Source organism: Pseudonaja textilis, chromosome 14, assembly GCF_049901715.1.
Source record: "Pseudonaja textilis isolate UNSWEBS1 chromosome 14, rPseTex1.2, whole genome shotgun sequence".
Lineage (NCBI taxonomy): Eukaryota > Metazoa > Chordata > Lepidosauria > Squamata > Elapidae > Pseudonaja > Pseudonaja textilis.
The window spans coordinates 9,617,315-9,637,504 of NC_142003.1; the positions used below are offsets into that span (position 1 = coordinate 9,617,315).

The 20,190-nt window shown below is 45.7% G+C and overlaps 1 protein-coding gene across 1 annotated transcript in view; it reads right to left on the reverse strand.

Moving 5' to 3' along the window:
- The window catches only part of XPO6 (exportin 6), a 60,110-nt gene that overhangs the window by 20,239 nt on the left and 19,681 nt on the right, over positions 1–20,190 (reverse strand). Inside the window, exons 5-12 of the mRNA XM_026704164.2 lie at positions 19,368–19,527; positions 18,195–18,272; positions 14,772–15,225; positions 9,979–10,105; positions 7,876–7,985; positions 5,934–6,042; positions 4,114–4,206; positions 186–255 (exon numbers count right to left, since the gene is read on the reverse strand). Coding sequence (XP_026559949.1) covers positions 186–255; positions 4,114–4,206; positions 5,934–6,042; positions 7,876–7,985; positions 9,979–10,105; positions 14,772–15,225; positions 18,195–18,272; positions 19,368–19,527 — 1,201 coding nt within the window. The remainder of the gene's footprint in view (positions 1–185; positions 256–4,113; positions 4,207–5,933; positions 6,043–7,875; positions 7,986–9,978; positions 10,106–14,771; positions 15,226–18,194; positions 18,273–19,367; positions 19,528–20,190) is intronic.

The window sequence follows — 20,190 nt, forward strand, 5'->3', positions numbered from 1 at the left end:
TGTCTTCGATTTTGCTGACCTTAGAAGGATGGAAAGTTGAGTCAACCTTGAGCCCCGTCAAGATCGACCTCCAGGTTGTGGCAGAGTTTTGCCTGCAATTCTAATCACTGCACCACCAGAGCTCCTATTTAACATTGGTCACGTTTAACTGACCTGAGACTTTAGGCACAGAAAGTTTACCTTACCTGTCCCTGAGGTGACAATGAACTGTTGGAGTCCCAGATACACATCCAGGTTTTCTTGGAGCACTGGAAACTAAAGCAAAAAAGAGCTGAAATTAAAGTCAAAATGGATGACATCTCAAGCACGATGAATAAAAAAAACATTCAGAAATTTAAGTTTGAAAGGTCAGAGTAGATCCATGGCATGGTTCCCAATCTGGCCCACTCAGCAAGCGTCGAAAGCACAATTTCTTATTTCTATGGAGATTTTCAATCATCCAGATCATGGTTGTCCCAAAGTTGCTTTTTCAAAAGGCAACCGGACTTTTTTTTTTATCCTTGAAGTTGTTTCACTTCTCATCTAAGAACCTTCTTCAGTTCTTCAGAATTCTCCACCGTTTAGTCAGAACTGAAGATGATGAGAAGTGAAACATCTTCAAGGATAAAAAAAAAGCCCAGCTTTTGAAAAAGCGCCTTTGGGACACAATTTCAATTATTTCCAGACAAGCGTAGTTCTTTCAGGGAAAAATCACTGGGTTTTAAAACATGTCTCAAGAGGAAGAAGTATTTTCCATGTCCTACTTAAGGCCACCTTGGAAACTCATTTCAAAGGAAGTTTTAAACCTGGGACCACCAATTTACATTCTGTAAGCTGCCTCGAGTCGCCATGGGCGAATAGGCAGCAATACAAATTCAATAAAGAAATAAATAAAATGTAAAATAAAATCTTCATCTTTAGGCTACACTAATACCATCCCATTAATTTTGTTGCTTTGCGATGGGTAGTTTTCTGGTTTTTATCTGTATTTTAATTATGGATTGCTGCTGTGTGAAATTATTTAGACTGTTTTATTAAGAGACTTAAGGCTGTTTTATTAAAAATTGTAGCCTGCCACGAATCTCTCTCTCAACACAGCAGGTAAGAAATATTGAAGAAATAAATAAAACGTCTGGAGTGATTTAGCTCCCTCCAGGAAAAGTCACCTCATCCTTTGGAAGCAACAGGGAGAAACAGTGGGGGGAAACCGCTGGTCTCCGCAAGATGTGCTTGTCACAACCAAGAAATTTAAAGCGCTAATTTCAGGCAAGGACCGTTACAGAAGCTGGCAGGTATGCCAGAGTTTCTCAGCAGGAGAAGAGGATGAAACGTACAGCGCAGGAATCACAATAAACTCTTCTTTCCAGGGTCCTAGTTAAATCAACGTTAGGCCGACTTTCTTGGGTTTACTCCGGCTGCCCTGTTTTTATTTTTGCAAAATTTTCCCATATAGGTAGCCTTTGACTTATGTCCGTAATGGAACCCACAGCAGTCATCAAGTAAATCACCATGGTATGAAGTGAAGTGGCTGTCATTAAGTGAATGCCACAGTCGTTAAGCTAAGCTATTGTTCACTATGAGGTGCTTGTGCCAGGAAACGTCAGTTTGCAGGAAAAACAGCGTTATGTTGTTTTCGTGTGACCGGGGGATGCTGCAAATGGCCATAAATAGGATCGATTGCTCAGCACCCCAAATGCGATTATGCGACCACAGAGGGAGCAGCCATTGAACTTTGTCACTGGGTCATAAGTACCTTTTGGGGGGAGGGGTCTGTCATAACCTTGAGCAGTTGCTAAGTGACCAGTCCTAAGGACTACCTGTGATATTTCTAACTTGGCAGCATTATTGTAGTAATACCTAAAAGGGAAGTTTTTAAAATGTTATTTCTTTATCGAATTTATTTGCTGCCCATCTTTTCAAGAAGGGACTGGCAACCATTTTGTCTGGTATAGGGTCTCTTGCTTAAAAAGGGGGTTTGATTAGAAGATATTTTCTAATGGGCCTTCCAACTCTGATATTCTGTGATTCCTTGTGGGAAGGAGCAGCTTCAGTCAAGGACAAAAGTCTGTGGAGATTCTCAGTCATCCAGGTTCATGGTTATCCCAAAGGTGCTTTTTCATGAGGCAACTGGTTTTTCTTTGAAGACGTTTCGCTTCTCATCCAAGAAGCTTCTTTCAGCTCTGACTGGATGGTGGGGAATGGATTCAGAACTGAAGAAGCTTCTTGGATGAGAAGTGAAACGTCTTCAAAGAAAAACCAGAAAATCTAGTTGCTTCTTGGAAAAAAAGCACCTTTGGGTCAAGGACAAAGGTTATCAGAATAGATTTGGTATTAAAACGTGCACCAGAGACCCATAGATCAAAAACTCTATCGTGGACTCAAAGATTAGAATGGACATCATAACAGTCTTTGTCCCCCATAATAAAATAAGGCAAGGAAGCTGTGTAGCAAGTAGGAAAAGAAACAAAATCGCATTGCACAAGTAACAAAAGTAGAAGTAACAAAAAAACAAAACCAAACATCGCTGTTTCTTTTTCGATCTATCTTTTCCAAGATATCGGGAAATGCTCTGCTACTCAACGGGGCGTGGCATGTGCCCAGAAATATCCATCCATCCACTAATAGGAAGCACAGAGAGACTTTCATTTCTTGAGCTGCTTTTATTATCTACATGGTGGCTGATCGCATGTTTCCAATGTTATTGGAACAGGTCACATGAGGCTCAAAACGTTTAAACCCCCCCTCCCCCCCCCGAGCATGCTGAAAAAAAACAAACCACGTGAGCGTATCACAAATAAGGAAGGAGAACATTAGAAACTAGTGAGAAGGGATCCCTTCTACTGGGGTTAAGTAGCAAACCAGCGGGAACACTTGGGAGTTCTGCAGAGGCCTAGAAATGAAGTTGCTTGGGTTCCGAGAGCAGAATTTCCCTTCAAATCTTCCCTATATAAAAGTTTGCCAACTACTCTCGCTTGATTCTTACCACCTCACTATAAGGCACGATAACCTTTCAGCACAATGCTTTCCATGGTCAGTTGGGGGGAAAAAAACCCTTCTAGCTATGTTGAGTGTTTCTCAACCTTTGGAACTTCTAAAAGGGTGTGGGTTTCCCCATATCCAGGGGGAATTCTGGGAATTGAAGTCAACCCATCTTAAAACTTCCCGAGGCTGAAAAATACCAAATAAAATTAAATGAATCAGAACAAATCAACGAAGCAACGCAGTACTTTAGAGAATGCCCAGAGCAAGCGCAAGAGAGTGAGATCCGGGGCAATAATCACAAACCGAAGGATTAACAAGGGGGGCAGCCTGTCGTGTTTAACATAACTTCTTTTACCTACTCCCGTTTTCAAGTAAACCCCAAAAGTTAACTCTTCTCTCAAATACCATAAATAGGATTTTCCAGGCTACATCCAAAAGGCAAGCCAGGACTCGTCCCTGTGCCAGGCAGCATTGACAGCCTGAGACAGGCTGGCTGAAGAATTCTGGGACTGGAAGTCCACACACCCCTTAAAAGTTGCCACGGTTGAGAAACACTGCTCTAGTGGATCCTGCCCGGAGCAGGGAATAGGGTTAGATGGCCTTCAGCCTCCCTGAGCTTATGCTAACCATTATGATCACCATTTAGCACAGAGGTCTCCAAACTTGGCAACTTTTAAGACTTGTGGACTACAACTCCCAGAAATCCAGTTCTGGGAGTTGAAGTCCACAAGTCTTTAAAGTTGCCAAGTTTGGGGACCCCCGATTTAGCAGGAGGTCATCCGCAGTCCAAGTCCCTTGCACCAAAATGATATCAGGGTAACTTAGGCCTCTAAAACGCTACATTCTATGACATAATGCTTAAGGTATTTTTCTTGCACTGGTCTTTGGATTGTCAGTAGAGTTCTCAGTAGGGGCGCTGGTTGGAAGATAATTATGCTGGATTACTATTGACACCAAGAGCTAGGTACTGTTTGTTTAATGGATGCATTGAACCCAGAATTCGGCATATTTTGCAAGTCTAAGGAGACCTCATCATGTGTTTTTATTTGTTCTGGTCTCCGGTCTGAGACTGTAATAAACTGATTGACTAGATGGCCTCTGAGATCCCTCTCGGCTCTTTATTATTTCATGATATTCACTCTGTCCACTTACCAGCGTAGAGAAGGCATGAGTTGGCAAAAGCTCCATAACTTTGGCCACAACTTCTAAGCTCTGAAGGAGATACCGCTGCCATTCGGTCTGTTGCTGTTAAGGGGGTGAAAACAAAGACATAATCCAGCGTGTTTTTTTTAATTTATTTCCTTTAAAGTCAGTTTTTTAACTCTAAACCTGGAAACTTATTGCAACAATGGAGGGAAAGCAATTACATTATGAAGTCAAAACTGCTCCCAAGGAGAAAGGTTCTAATCTCCCCATGCTGGTTTCCAAATGACGGGAAATATTTTTCAGCCGGGTGGATGGTTTAAAGATGATGTTACCCATTTGTAATCTAAAGCAGGGGTCCCCAAACTCTGGTCCACGAACTGGTACTGGTCCCAGGCATGCTAGAAACTGGTCCATGCAAACAAGCGAAGCCCCCATCTTCACGATGAAGGCAGTATGCGAAACGATGCTTTCTACAGTCTGCAGAAAAACCTCCATGGAACCAGCTCCTGGTGCCCAAAAGGTTGGGAGCTGCTGATCCAAAGTGGAACAGTCCACTTTATCTCATTTCCCTTCAGCCCAAGAGGGGTGAGATGAGGAGTGTCAAACTCAATTTCACGGAGGGCCGCATCAGGGCTGTGGTTGACCCCGGGGGGGGGAGGGGTCAACTGGGTGGGCATGGCCAAACTAGAAACAATAGAATAACAGTAGAATAACAATAGAATAGAATAACAGAGTTGGAAGGGACCTTGGAGGTCTTCTAGTCCAACCCCCTGCCTAGGCAGGAAACCCTACACCACTTCAGAGAAATGGTTATCCAACATCTTTGTAAAGACTTCTAGTGTTGGAGCATTCACAACTTCTGGAGGCAAGTTGTTCCACTTATTGTTTTCACTGTCAGGAAATTTCTCCTTAGTTCTAGATTGCTTCTCTCCTTGATTAGTTTCCATCCATTGCTTCTTGTCCTGCCCTCAGGGGCTTTGAAGAATAGCTTGGCTCCCTCTTCTTTGGGGCAGCCCCTGAGATATTGGAACACTGCTATCATGTCTCCCTTAGTCCTTCTTTTCATTAAAGTAGACATACCCAGTTCCAGCAACTGTTCTTCGTATGTTTTAGCCTCCAGTCCCCTAATCCTCTTTGTTGCTCTTCTCTGCACTCTTTCTAGAGTCTCAACATCTGTTTTACATCGTGGTAACCAATTGCTGGCATGTTTCCTCTTTGCATTGGGTAGACCAGGTTGAAGCAACGTTACATTTTCCAGGATGTCCCCACGGGCCAGATCCTACCTCATCGCAGGCTGGATGCGGCCTGCAGGGCTTGAGTTTGACACCCCCTGAATTAGATTGTTGTGTTTGGAAAATCTTAAAGAATCTCATTTGCGTCGTTCTCTATTGCATGCATATTTTACTGCCTTTATTCTGAGAATGGGTCTCTTTGTAACCCTTTCAAGTCTCACAATATGGCAACCGGTCTTTACAGAGGTTCTCAAGTCATCCGGGCCATGTTGTCCCAAAGGTGCTTTTTCCAAAGGCAACTGGACTTTCTTTGCTTCTTCCTTGGAAGGAGTTTCCCTTCTCATCCAAGAAGCTTCATCCTTCCATCCTCCTCCATTCGGTTAGAAGTGAAGAAGTTTCTTGGATGAGAAGCGAAACGTCTTCAAGGAAAAGTCCAGTTGCCTTTTTGCCTTGGGGGAAAAAAAATTCATCTTTTGGGGGTATCCTTTGAAAATTGCAAAAGGGACACTGTGGGGAGGGAACCCTGGGAGACTTTGGCCTATAGGCTGTCCTCCCCACCCTGCATCTCACACCTCCAAGGACTCCGTTTCTTACATCATCATCCAGCGTCTCGTCGTCCAGCTCTTCCAACTGGGCCTGGTTATACCTGAACTGTATTCGGTTTAGTACTTCAGTCAGCAGCAAAACCAAAGCATCCTCGTACCTGGGAAGAAAGCAAAACGGTCCAAAATGAGGGCGAAACAGGGAGAGTGAGAAGGCTCGCGACCTCACGTCTTACAAGGAAATACTCCAGCCAATTTCCTGCTGAAAGAGGAAATCACCATGCAGACTGCAACCAGACTTGTTCAAAACTCCTCTTTCTGTTGGTGAACTTAATCAAAGGGCTTTCTCAAAGCATCATGTGCAGGCAACTGTCAGGATTCCGGCAGTTACCCCCAACTAAATCATGAGTCTTGAGCCAAACTTCCAAAACTTCGAAAGGATTTATTGGGAGTTAACATGTCCGGCACTGCCTGGGTGTAGCCGACTCTGAGCCACATCATTCATTGTCGCCCTTGACCTTGGTTTTCCCCACACCCCCTGGGTGTACCATAATTTGTAAGCAAAGCTGGCTGAGGGATTCTGGGAGTTGAAGTCCACAAGTCTTAAAGTCGCTCAGGTTGGAGACCCCCGGAATATACGATGCTCTAATGAATTCTGGGAGTTGAAGTCCACAAGTCTTAAAAGTGGGCCAAGGTTGGAGACCTCTGACCTGGATCATGCAGATACGACACACTCCACTGAATATATGAAGCAGGTTAGGCTACGCTAAGCGGAAGTCTCAAATGTTGGCCCTGTGCTGCAACCACATTTACATGTAAACATTCGCTTTACATTTCCTGTTTCCATGAGTTCAGAAAGAGCTACAGCAATAGAAAAGTCTCTTTCACAAAAAGGGATGCCGTCTTATTTCTGCTTGTTCCTGTCTCGCTATTACAGGGACAGCTAGGTTGGCCGGCTCCAGTTCGCTCTTTTCAAAGCCATTAAACTCGGGATTGAAAGAATGAAGAATTGTTCCAGGCTAAATGGGCCAGACCACAACCTCGTCCTCTGATACATTAGCCTTTTTTGTTCTCATTTGCAGGGAGTCCTCGAGGACTGGCGGATGCGCTCACTGGATATTTAATATACATTTAAGATGCTAAGCATTCCAGGCTGACTCCCACCAGTGGTTTCAAGTGAAACAGCTCGTAATTCCACGTGCCAACCAGAATTCCACAGGCATGGACTATGGTTTTTCTTCACTCTTTCCCAAGCAAACGGCACGGGCTTACGACCACAACCGAGCCCCAAATTTCTGTCGCTAAGCTAAGCGAGGCCTTTGTTAAGTGAGTTTTACCCCAGTTTGCAACTTTTTCTTGCCTCAGCTGTTAAGTGAATCCCTGCGGTCGATAAAGTGAGTGAGGCACTTGTGAAGTGAATCTGGCTTCCCCCATTGACTCTGCTTGAAAGAAGGTCGCAAAGGGGCATCACGAGACCCTGGGCAACAGTCATGAGTCAGCTGTCAAGCACCTGAATTTCGATCACAGGGCCATTTGGGATGCTGCCACAGAGGCAAGTGTGAAAAATCCTTACAAGTCACTTACGTTGTAACTTTGAACAGACAGAAAATGGATTGTTATAAGTCGAGGACTACCTGTATTCCCAGAATAGAATAGTATGGAATAGAATGGAATAGAAGATGGAATAGGAATAGGAATAGAATAGAATAGAAATTAGAATTAGAATTGGAACGGAATGGAATGGAATGGAATGGAATGAAATAGAATAGAACAGAATAGAATAGAATAGAATGGAATGGAATAGAATGGAATGGAATGGAATAGAATAACAGAGTTGGAAGGGACCTTGGAGGTCTTCTAGTCCAACCCCTTAGGAGACAGACAGTGGAATAACATTGCAGAAAACACTGAGTCAAGTAATCAAGGCATGTCTTTTTTGGGGGGGGGGCGGGGGGAGGGGGTACCCAACCTGAACAGCAAACTCGGTGGCTTACCTGTTGAGTACGGCTTCTTTATCTGCCAAGCGATTCTTTATTTTACCGGTCAAATAGTCTAAAAACAGAGCCCAGATGTCTAAGCAGGAAAAGTAGCCTTCATGCGTGGGCTGAAACGGGTACATCAAAAACAGGTTGTTTAGCCTCGTGACTGGTGGTGAACGGACACATTTGTAAGTCATTCCATTAAAAAAAAAAAACTTAGTTTAAAGCAGCGGTGTCCAACGGTGGCAACTTTAAGACATGCGGACTTCAACTCCCAGAATTCCCCGGCCAGCATGAAGTCCACATATCTTAAAAGTTGCAAAGGTTGAAAAGCACCGGTCTAGGACTTTGATTACAGGTTTGATCACAGCAGTGAGGAGTGCATCTCGGGAAGACCTGAGTTGGAGACACACCTTCCTGGAGAAAACTGGTAACTGCTAAGAGTCAAAACTGACTTGATGGCTCATCATCAATCAATTATGACTTCAATTTTAGGTAAAGGTAAAGGAGTCCCTGCAGATTTTACTCTGCTAGTCGCTGCCAAATATAGGGGGCAGTTTTCATCTCCATTTCAAGGCCATTGAGCGTTGAAGACATTTGCATGATCATGTGGCCAAGATGACATCACGGAGCACTGTTACCTTTCCGCCGAAGTGGTACCTGTTTATCTACTCGCATTTGCATGCTTTCCAGCTGTTAGGTTGGCAGGAGCTGAGGTGAGGACAGGAACTCACCCCCCTCAGCTGGCGCTTGGGTCTCGAACCTGAGCTGCCAGCTTTCTAGCCGACAAGACTAGACTTCTGAAGCATTGATTACATAATATCAAGTCAATGTCACCTCTTAGCAACCACAGTCATTGACTGTCTCGAAGATAAAATGTTCCCAACTGGGTCTTTTAGGCCTCTCAAATGGAGCATTTGTTGCTTTTTTCATTGAGTACCTACACCTTGCTATAGGCCATTTCCTTTGCTTTTCTTCCAACTTTCGTGGTAATATGGATTTCTGAAATGAGCTGGGTCTTTGCGCTGTTTAGGTGGCATCTTTGTAGTGTCAACTCTTAGCAGTTACCTAGATATTCTCAATAGGGACTCTTCAGGGATTGCAACGGTTCATCCCTAGTCACTCCGATCAATTCCATCTGTCTTGCTAAAGGCTTTCTTCCCCTTCCTTTCCTGAGCATCACAGGTTTTTCAAGTGAGCTGAATATTTTTTGCACTGACTAATTATAAAGCAATAGCATCAGCACTTAGACTTATATACCGCTTTATAGTACTTTAAGCCCTATCTAAACGGTTTACAGAGCAGCGTATCACTCCCAACAGTCTGGGTCCTCATTTTACCCACCTCGGAAGGTTGGAAGGCTGAGTCAACCTTGAGCCTGGTGAGATTCGAACTGCCAAACTGCAGGCAACTGGCTGCAGCAGAAGTAGCTTGCGGTACTGCACTCTAACCACTGCGCCACTGAGGCTCTTATATGCCAAGGGTTGGCTCTTGGTGGTTACAGGTAGTCCTCAACTTTCAACCCTAATGGAGCCCAACATTTCTGCTGCTAAGGGAAACATCGGCGGAGTGAGTTTTACGAATGTTCTTGCCGCAGTCGTTAAAGGGAAGCGCTGCAGTTGTTAACTTGGTAACGGGGCTGTTAAATGGCTTTGTCAGAAGGTCATCAAAAACTGTTTGCTTGATGCTGCAACCGTCATAAATATGAGTCAGCTGCCAAGGGGTTGAATTTTGTTCATGTGATCGAGGAGAGGCTGCCATGGTTGCATGGGTGAAAAAACGGCCATAAGCCACTTTCTTCAGTGCCGTTGTACCTTTGAATGGTCACTAAATGAACTGTTGTAAGTTGAGGACTACCTGTGCATTGATAGATCTTCTCCAAGACGGCAAAAGGATACACGCGGGTTTTGCAGGGGAAAATCCACAACCCAAGGTGGACACGATTTTGAAATGCAAAGTTAATAAACGGAATAGCGGGGAAAAAAAAAGCCTATAAAGAGTTCCTCCTGCAGAACCAAAATACACAGACAACAGTTTTGCACCTTCCCAGAAATCACATTTCTACGCAAGTCCGCGATCACGACACGGGAACAGAGCTTGCCCGTTTCAAAGCAGTACCTGATGAAACGTGTACTTGAACAGCAGGGCAAGAAATTCCACCACTGGGAACTGCGAGTAGGATTCGATCCTTCTCAAGTGGACGCTCACAAAAAGGCGTAGAAAGTCAGTGAACTTCTCTATGTAGCTGCAAGAGAAAGAGGAAGGAACCTGAGTAGGCAAATGGGGAGATTTGCTGAGGAGCAACGAAGAATAAAGAATTAAAATCCACTTTGAAAAGATAAACAGATTCCTTTTCAACAATTGAAATAAAGCTCTGTAGTTATTACCTACGCAGCAGGCAACCCTTCCTTCCATTATTACCTGAAACAGCAGAAAAAGACTCTTGTCAAAAGCAACTATAGTGCTTGCTCAAGCTAAGAGCTTCCACAATCATCATCATCACCTTCGTTTAACCACCCCGTAATCCCTTGCGGGGTGAAATCCAGGCAACTGAATGGAGCTAGCAGAGAGTTTGAATGGCCGGATGCCCTTTTTGTCGCCAATGCGGAGTTTTGTTCAGCAGATATATTCACATTGTGCCCAGAGAGAGAAATATCTCCTCTACCTAGGATCGAACTCACAGCCTCCTGATTGTGCGGTGAGAGCTACACCTCTAGACCACCGCACCACTTTTAAGAGCTTCCACAATGAAACCCCTTTAATGGTTTATGCATTTCACCATTGCCAATATTGGGCGGAGAAACTGGATGAGTTAAGAATTCTGTGAACCTCTTCTGCCAACAGAAATTTCTACGCTGAATGGAGGGCAGGTTGAAAACCATGATATTGATTTCCTTCTAACAAACTGCAAGTTCCCAACAGAACACTAGTCTGGATATTGTGTGACATTAAGCACAAGTGTAAACCGCCTTATTTTTAAAATAATAACCTGCGATATAAATAAATTCTCTAAATACTGGACCTTCTTTCATAAAGCCAACCCATTGTTCAAATAATACAATGCTGAAATAATGAATAACAAAGCTTGTCATTCCAAACATTCGTTTCATTCAGTCTGATCCCCAAGCAGAACAAATGGCCTATGAGGTCTTTATAAAAACTGCCGATTCTGAAAATTCTGGTTATGCAAAGTAAATATGCAAAAACAACACCATACAGCTTCGAGGTTTTCAGCTACAGTATGTTCAGTCCACTCACAAAATTTAAAGTGCCACAACGTAGAACTTTTTTTAAAAAAGCAACGTAGAACTTTTAAAAAAAAAGCAATTCCCATATTTTCAGTTTCCAAAGCTAGAACGATCATCATAAATTTGCATTTATCTGACATCTAAGAAAGCAATGCCGTACACAAGTTCTATCTGAGTTTCAAGGACTGCCTGTGAAAATGGGTAGGGCCAACACCTGCTTTGTGTAAATTTGAGAAGTTCTAAGGAGTCAAAAGCGAATGCGGGTGGCTCAGTGGCTAAGACGCTGAGCTTGTCGACCGGAAAGGTCGGCAGTTCGGCGGTTTGAATCCCTAGCCCCGTGTAATGGAGTGAGCTCCTGTTACTGGTCCCAGCTTCTGCCAACCTAGCAGTTCGAAAGCACGTAAAAAAATGCAAGTAGAAAAATAGGGACCCCTTTGGTGGGAGGGGAACAGCGTTCCATGCACCTTCGGCGTTTAGTCATGCCAGCGGCCCCGGCGTTTTTCTCTTCTTTATCCTCTCAGCTGATTGGCGCTACAGGCCTCAGCTGGGGTGGAGAAAGCTGAGCGTGGGCGTTAGGCGAAGCACGCCCACCAAGCCGCGCCCACCAAGCCGCGCCCACCGAACCGGTGGTAAAACCATTTGAATCCCACCACTGCATCAGTTCTTCTTTTCAACATCCTCCAATAACAGATGGGTCACTCTCTTGGGCTCGCACAAGGACCACAACTGAGATCCAACCTTAAATCAGGGCTGAGATCCTGACCTTAAACCAGGACCGCCTAACTTGTGACTCTAAGAACTCTAATCCCCTGCCTGTACTAGCTTTTCAGGTTGTCCCACCTGCATCAGAAGGGAAGAAGAGGTCAAGGGCTGCTGGCAATAAGAAGGAAGGAATTGGTGGGAGTCTGCAAAGCAACCCAAGGGGGAGAAAATCTCAGCTTGGAGACTTCAACCAGCTCTTTGAAAGGTTTAACCTCCTCCTGTATTTTTCTCCCAATTTAGCACACCCAGAGCAGCTGTAGTTGCTAGGGCAACCATCCAGGTTTAACAGATATTTCACTCAATATCAGCCCCCCCCCCCTTCTCTAGAGAAGGAAAAAAATTCTAGAAAAAAGAGATCAAATAGGAGGCTAGAAGTTAGAAGATCTAGCACAGCCTAGGTTGCTCAACCTTAGCTACTTTGAGATGTGTGGACTTCAATGCCCAGAATTCCACAGCCAGCTATGGGTCCAGAGGTTAGAAGGTCCAGAGCAGTGCTTCTGGACTTCAATTTCCAGGATTTCTGGACTTCAGCTCCCAGAATTCCATAGCAGCCTGCTTGTCTGTGGAATTCTGGGACTTGAAATCCACAGAGTTCAAAATAGCAATAGCCCTTAGATTTATATACCGCTTCATGGTGCTTTTTACAGCTCTCTCTCTTTTACAGAGTCAGCCTCTTGCTCCCAACCATCTGGGTCCTCATTTTAACCACTTTGGAAGGATGGAAGAGGCTGAGTCAACCTTGAGCTGGTCAAGATCGAACCGCCAAATTGCAGGAAGCCGGCCGTCAGCAGAAGTAGCCCTGCAGTACTGCACTCTAACCACTGCGCCACTGGGGCTCATGGCCAAGGTTGGGAAACACTAACCCAGAGAGGAGAATTCGTAAGAGATTAACTGGGTATTGTTAAGATCTGACCGGTGTCCTCAAGTCACTCACATATATTAAAGAAAAACCTCCCTCTCGAGGACAACAGTCTATACCAGCTTCTTTCTAAAAGGTTTTGGTTTGTTTCATTTTTTTTAAAAAAAAGAAAGCGACATTCCAGCGACATTCAACTGCACGCAGGGATTTTCCTGCCAGCTACAACTGATGAGATGCCCAGCGGATCAGCATAAAATGCGAGGGTTGCATTCTGTAACCGCTCTTGCCAACCTCCATTTCAGCAACGCTTGCCAAAACCTAAAATATTCCCTTTGTGCTTTAGGTCCTTTCCTCAACTGCTGTCAAAACAAACCCAGAGGCTTTTTGGATGGAGTTGGCAAAACAAAAAAACAAACAAACCCTGAAAGCCAGGCAGAACCTGGTCAAAGGGACGCTTGCTTTAAAAAGGCATTGGCAAGGAGAAGGAAATCAGTAATCAAAACCGTCATTTAAAGACCCCGTAATCGCTTGCGGGGTGGAGTCTGGGCAACTGAATGGAGCTAGCAGAGTGTTCGCATGGCCGGATGCCCTTCCTGTCACCAATGAGGAGTTCTGTTTGGCAGATATAGTCTCATTGGGCCCAGAAAGAGAAATATCTGCCTCTAGCGAGGATCGAACTCACACCCTCCTGATTGTGAGGCGACAGCACCACTCCGGAAGGAAATCAGAAATAAAGAACAGAATCTGCTTTTGACGTAATTTATTTCCAAGCAGCTAAATTCATTCCAAAAACTAACGTACCTGAAGTTGTTCCAACTCCAATGCTTTGAAAAGAAAAAAACAGTGATGCTAAAATTCTGCCCTCCCTTTCTCCAAGAGGCTGTCCCGGAGAAGAACTGCCTCCATCTCCCACCACCCTTAGCTACCCTAGTTGGAGAAGAACACCTTCCTAAGGCCTCTGCTCTTCCCTCAAAGCCGGACCCATCCACCCCTGCCTTTCCGTAGGACGATGCCAACCAGGAAACCACGAATATCCCTTTACCTCACAGGTTCTCTTCGGCTGCTTACAGCAACAACCGAATGGAGGCAAATGGAGATCTTGAATCACCTCAGACCAGCAGCCAAGCTGTAATGAATGGGGAGGGGGGGAGGTTTGGAGGGGGAGGGGGGAAGAAACACAACTCCTACGGCATCGCGAACGCGTTTCTGCTGAGTTGACCGCCCCACGGCCACGTACCTGGGTCACAGCTTTATTTATTTATTTTTATTTGCCAATTGCTTACAAGATAATAGGTATAAGTAAAAACATAGTTATGAATACATGGATACGTGTTAGAAAAATAAAAAAATATATATAAAAGAAACAATAGGGACGGTAGGCACGTGGGTGCGTTTATGCATGCCCCCTACAGACCTCTTAGGAAAGGGGTGAGGTCAATAGTAGACAGTCTAAGGTTAAAATTTTTGGGGTTTGGGGAAGAAACCACAGAGTCAGGTAGAGTATTCCAAACATTGACCACTCTGTTGCTGAAGTCGTATTTCCTGCAATCAAGTTTGGTGCGGTTTACCTTGAGTTTGTATCTATTGTTTGCTCTTGTGTTGTTATGGTTGAAGCTGAAGTATTCACTGACAGGTAGGACATTGCAATGCATGATTTTATATACTATATTTGGATCGGACCGAAGGCGGCATAGTTCTAGGTTTTCTGGTGGCATAAGGTCTTCTGCAACGAGGAGTGGAGAACTCTTCTTGTGAAATATTTCTGGACTTTTTCAACTGTGTTAATATCAGATACGTAACGTGGATTACAGACTGATGAGCTGTATTCGAGTATGGGTCTAGCAAATGCTTTGTATGCTCTAGTTAGCAGTGTGATATTACCAGAGAGAAAGCTACTTACTTACCTGGCTGTATATCCCGCCTCCGTCCCGGGACTCTGAAAAAAGGCGGATTAGACACAGCATGCATAACAAAGCCTCCGGCAAAGGTAATCTTGGGAGTTAAAGCTAAAACAGTGGTTGGCTTGACTCGTCCGGCCTTACCTCTCGTCCAGCTGCTCTAGCCGGCTCTTCACCGAATGGGCGTTGTTCTCCCTGGTGATCTTCTGCAGGAGGTAGAAAGTCTGCTGGAACATCCTCAGCAAGTACTCTTCGAATTCCACAGGCACACAGTTCTTGGACATGAGTTCGTTGATGCAAGACATGGCCAGCACGCCCAGCTGGCCGCGTTCGTGACTCAAGGAGGCGTTCTGGCTGCTGCCGTTGATGGAGGACATCTTCCTGGCGCGGGTGTCGCAGCCGAAGCGGGCGAAATGGAAGATGGTGGTGAGGAGGGATGGGGTGATGCTGGTCGAGAGAGGGATCCAGCTGAAGAGGTGGGCTAAGCACTCCAAAGCCAGGGAACAAACGTATTCGCTCTCCGAGTCAAGGACGGGGATGGGCTGGTTCAGTAATTTGGCCGCCCGGGGACTCTGCAACAGGCTACTCAAGAGATCGCCTGGAGGGGGAAAAAAAAACACATGTACAAGTTAAGTCCGGTCATGCTAAGACGTGCCAACAATATAGCAGTAGCACACATAGACTTATATGCCGCTTCACAGCGCTTTTACAGCCCTCTCTGAGCAGTTTACAGTGTCAGCCTATTTGCCCCGAATAATCTGGGTCCTCATTTGACCCACCTCGGAAAAGATGGAAGGCTGAGTCAACTTTGAATCAGTCAGGATTGAACTCCAGGCTGTGGGCAGAGTCAGCCTGCAATACCACATTCTAACCACTGCGCCACCAGGGCTCCTAACGCAACATCCAATCAACTACAGCAATAGCAATAGCACATAGACTTATATGCCGCTTCACAGTGCTTTCTAGCCCTCTCTGAGCCATTGACAGAGTCAGCCTCTTGCCCCCAACAATCTGGGTCCTCATCTTATCGACCTCAGAAGGATGGAAGGCTGAGTCAACCTGGAGCTGGTCGGGATCGAACCCCTGGCAGTGAGCAGAGCCAGCCTGCAGTACTGCATTTTAACCACTGTGCCACCACGTCTCTTCAAGGCGCTTCTCAACCTTGGCAACTGTCAGATATGTGGACTTCAATTCCCAGAATATGTAGGTGGTCCTCGACTTATGAATGGTCCCTTAGCAAGTGTTTAAAGTTATGATAGCCCCCCCAAAGCTACGTAGGACCGAAGGATTGTGGAGATTCAATGAGGGGGCGAAACAGGTCCTGGTACTTAGGGCCCCTAAGGGGTAGGAAACCAAACAAGGGGTGTCACTGGGGGTGAGGGAAGCCTTGGAAGGTTTAGGGTAGCTGGTGTTGTGGCCTATCAGCCACCGGCCCCTCCAGCAGCCGAATCAGAGGAGGAGGAGGTGTGGGAGTCCGGGTCAGCATCAAGGCAACCTGAGAGCTCCGAGGGGGAAGAGGGAATAGAGCTGTCAGAAATAGAGACAAGAGGTGGAGCCTGGACTGTCCGTCAGCCCTCAGATGGAGAGTCAACAGCCCCCAGGTCTGGAGGTGGCTGATGAGGAAGAGGAGGAACAGCTGAACCCAGTGCCTGATGCACAGAAGGCAGAGGAGAGGAGAGCAGTGGAACTATATGGGCCGGTCCTTGGGATCGAAGAGCCACGGCTGCTAGTGAAGCCCCACCCTAGCCGCACAGATGTACAGAAGGCAGAGGAGAGGAGAGCAGTGGAAATCTATGGGCCAGTCCTTGGGACGGACGAGCTAGCGAGGCCCCACCCTAGCTCTGGGGATAAAAGGTAGGGGGTGGAGATGAATAGATATGGCAGATAACAATTCCTCTTCCAGCCGGCCGGAATTGTTAGCCTGCGGTGAGAGAGAAACTTTTTTGCCGGCGCTTCTAATAAAGGAATCTTTGAGTTCATTTCAGAGGGTTTGTCGTGTTTGGGGAGCCTGGGTCAGAACAGGTGTGCTGGCTCCTGCACTAAGCGCCTTCCACCCTCAAGGCACTTTTGTGTGCTGCTTAACGACCGCAACAGGAAGAGCAGTGGGGTGGGAATCATTTAAATGAGTCAATCTCACTTAACAAACACCATGACCTGCGGCCATAATGGGCAGGATCCATTACAGTCAGTCTGCCTGAATCTGCCTTTTTTAATTTTTACCCCCGCAGCCTAGTGGAATAGACAGAAAATCCTGCTGACTTGCTCCCGAAATAGTCACTCAGAAGAGGATCTTCGGGGTAACCAGCTTAATCCTCCCCCATCTCATGTTTCTGAAATGAGCTTCTGATCTCCCCTCATTAAAACTGTGCAGCCAATATTGCTAAATGAATGGGCAGCCGGTACGAGCTGTCCGTGTGAAGAGCACAGCAATCTATGCTAACGAGACAGCAAGTCGTTGCAATTTCGTGGGATGGTTTTAATTAACGTGAATTATTGTATTGCGGCTCAGGCTTCTTAGCCTGATGAACCGCCCTGCCGGTTGGAGAAAGAGGTCAGACAGTGGAAGTCATTAGAAAGTTTGCTCGGAGAAGTAGCAAACGCAATGTGACTGTCAGGGTTCCAACGGATGCCCGAATTAATTCCCTAATGTGGTGATTCTCAACCTTGGCAACTCAGAGGTGTGGACTTCAATTCCCAGAATTCCTTAGCCAGCACACACCTGAAAGCTGCCAAGGTTAAAAAAAAACACCTGCCAAATTCGTGAGGGCCAGAAGCCCTGGGACACACCACAAATCCACCACAACCTTCCTGCAGTCAGTTATTCCTCCAGAAATAAGCAACAACATTGTCAAAATAAGCTGCATCACAGCAATTCCTGTACAACTTTCAAGTTTTATTGTATAGAAACCATCTTGTCTTCCTTCCCTGGTCCCAAATAGTGACTCTCCCCCCGCCCCCCCCCAAGATGTAGGTGTTACTAAGAGGAGTGATATTTCTCTCTCTGGGCACACTGAGAATATATCAGCTGAACAAAACTCCACATTGGCAACAGGAAGGGCATCCGGCCATTAAAACACTCGGTTAGCTCCATTCAGTTGTCCAGACTCTGCCCGCAAGGGATTATGGGGTCATTAAATGAAGATGAAGATGAAGGTGTCACTAAGAATCACAGGCAGTCCTTGACTTATAACTATAAGGGGGAACCAGAATTTCCATTTTAAGCAAGGTCATTGTTAAGCATGTCATGCCTAATTTTACCGCCATTTTTGTCCAGGTTGTTAAGTGGATTATGTGGTCATTAAGCAAACTGGTCTTTTCCCATTGGCTCTGTTCAATAGGAAGCTGGCAGGGACGTCGCAAATGGCAACCCCGTAATCCCGGGATGCTGCAAATTTCGTAAATCCATGCCGGTTGCCAAGCACCCAAATTGTGATAATGTTAACTGTGACTCTTGTTAAGTCCCTTTCTTCAGGGCTGTTGTAACTTCAAATGTGCCACTAAGCAAATGGTCGTAAGGCAAGGACTACCTGTATCGACCCCGAGCAGAAGGAGAAACAAAGGTTTTACCACTTTCTCTGGATGTCGGAGACGGTGGCGGGGTGGCGGCCGTAACACTGTATTTATCCCAGATGCTCTCCAAAATACCTGTCACGAAAGAAGAACGAAGTCTCAGCAGCTGCAAATCCATTCGCATGTTCGGCGCTCAGCCTCAAGTTACAAGTTTGTTATTTCAAGCATGTCGGTGGAATTCGGGGGATTTGAGGAAACCTCACGCGCGTTTATGACTTGCGCTCTGCGTATCATGGTCTCTTTACCTGTCCATCAGGACCAGATTCTTCACTCTCTCTTTGAAGAACTCAATGTGAATGTCGAAGGAGAATGCTATAATAACATCCCTTTCTTTGCGGAGAAAAAAATGGGTAGGAGGTCTTAATTTTCTTCCAGAAATAAAACTGATAATTAAGAGGGTTGTTTTGGGAGATTATTTAGGGATTTATTTATGGGAGATTATTTAGGGTTCAGGTTTGAGTCAGTGGCCTGTTAAAGAAACCCTGTCTGCTTGTACCCTCCTGAGGTCCTAACACTGTTTTTTCCCCCCAGAAAAATACAAAAGAGATTGATGGGGAAATATGGTAGAGGCATTTAAAATAAGGCTATGGCGTGGGAAAATGGCTAGAAAGGTTATGGCAGGGAAAAATCTCACCACCTGAAGATGTGTTTGTGACCAGAAACAAAACTTTTCTGAGAATTCTGGTTGTCACTCGATTTGGATGCAGACAGAAATGCCTGCGACCCAAGGTTCCACTGTATTCTAATTGTGTCCTTTTTTTCATTTTGGGGTTCTATTATTTAAATTCTGCTGCTTACATTCATTTCATTTCTTCCTTTTTATGGTTGTAAGCCACCGAGACCAGCAATCCCCCAACCTTCTGGGCACCAGGGACCGTGGAGAGGTCTTTCTGCAGACCAGAGGGGAAGCGGTTTGCATGCTGCCTGCATCCCACGGATGGGGCTTCGCTTGTTTGCGCAGCCTGGTTTCTGGTATGCTGTGGCCCTGGGCTGGTCCGCGACCCAGGCATTAAGGACCCCTGGCCCATGGGGAGATAGGGGGCAAATAAATTTAACAAATTAAGTACATAAATAAAATTAAAGATGTTTCGACCTCCATTTAAGAGGGAATATTGCCAGCTTCCTTGGTCAGCTGGTGGACAACCTGGGTTTTCCTCCTGTCTCACCAACCTGTGAGAAGTCCGAGGACATTCTGAACCTGCTCCAGGAGCAACTTCCGCAGCTCCTCCTTGCGTGCAATGCTGAGGTCTTCCCACGGGCAGGCCAGCTCTTCGGACGTGGTCTTCAGCATGATCAGCCCAAGTGGAGTTGTCACTGGGGATTGGATTAACTGTTAAAGAGAATGGATTTTGAGCATGAGTAAAGGTAAAGGTTCCCCTCACACGTTTCCGGCTCTAGGGGGCGGTGCTCATCTTTGTTACAAAGCCGAAGAAGAGCCAGCGCTGTCCAAAGATGTCTCCGTGGTCAGGTGGCTGGCATGATTAAACTCTGAAGGCGCACAGAACGCTGTTCCCTTCCCACCAAAGGGGTCCCTATTTTTCTACTTGCATTTTTTACATGCTTTCCAACTGCTAGGTTGGCAGAAGCTGGGACAAGTAACAGGACCTCACTCCGTTACGCGGCGCTAGAGATTCGAACTGCTGAACTGCCCACTTTCCTGATCGACAGGCTCAGTGTCTTGGCCACTGAGCCACCGCATCCCTTTTAGCATGAGTAGCTTTCTTTTATGTTTCTATTTGTCTACCCACCCACCCATTCATCCACCCATCCTTTCTTTGGAAAGCTACTTCCAGAGTATTTAGAATATTTAGAATAGAGAGCTAGCCTGGTGTATACCTAGACTGAGGTTGCCCTCAGTTAATGATGGTCATTAGGACTGGAACTTACGTAGCTTAGTAATGCAGTTGTAAAGCACAGCGTCACACAGCTGCATTGCTCAGCAAAAGCAATCTGCATTGCCGCCACTAAGTAACTACTGTAGGTCCTTGGAAGC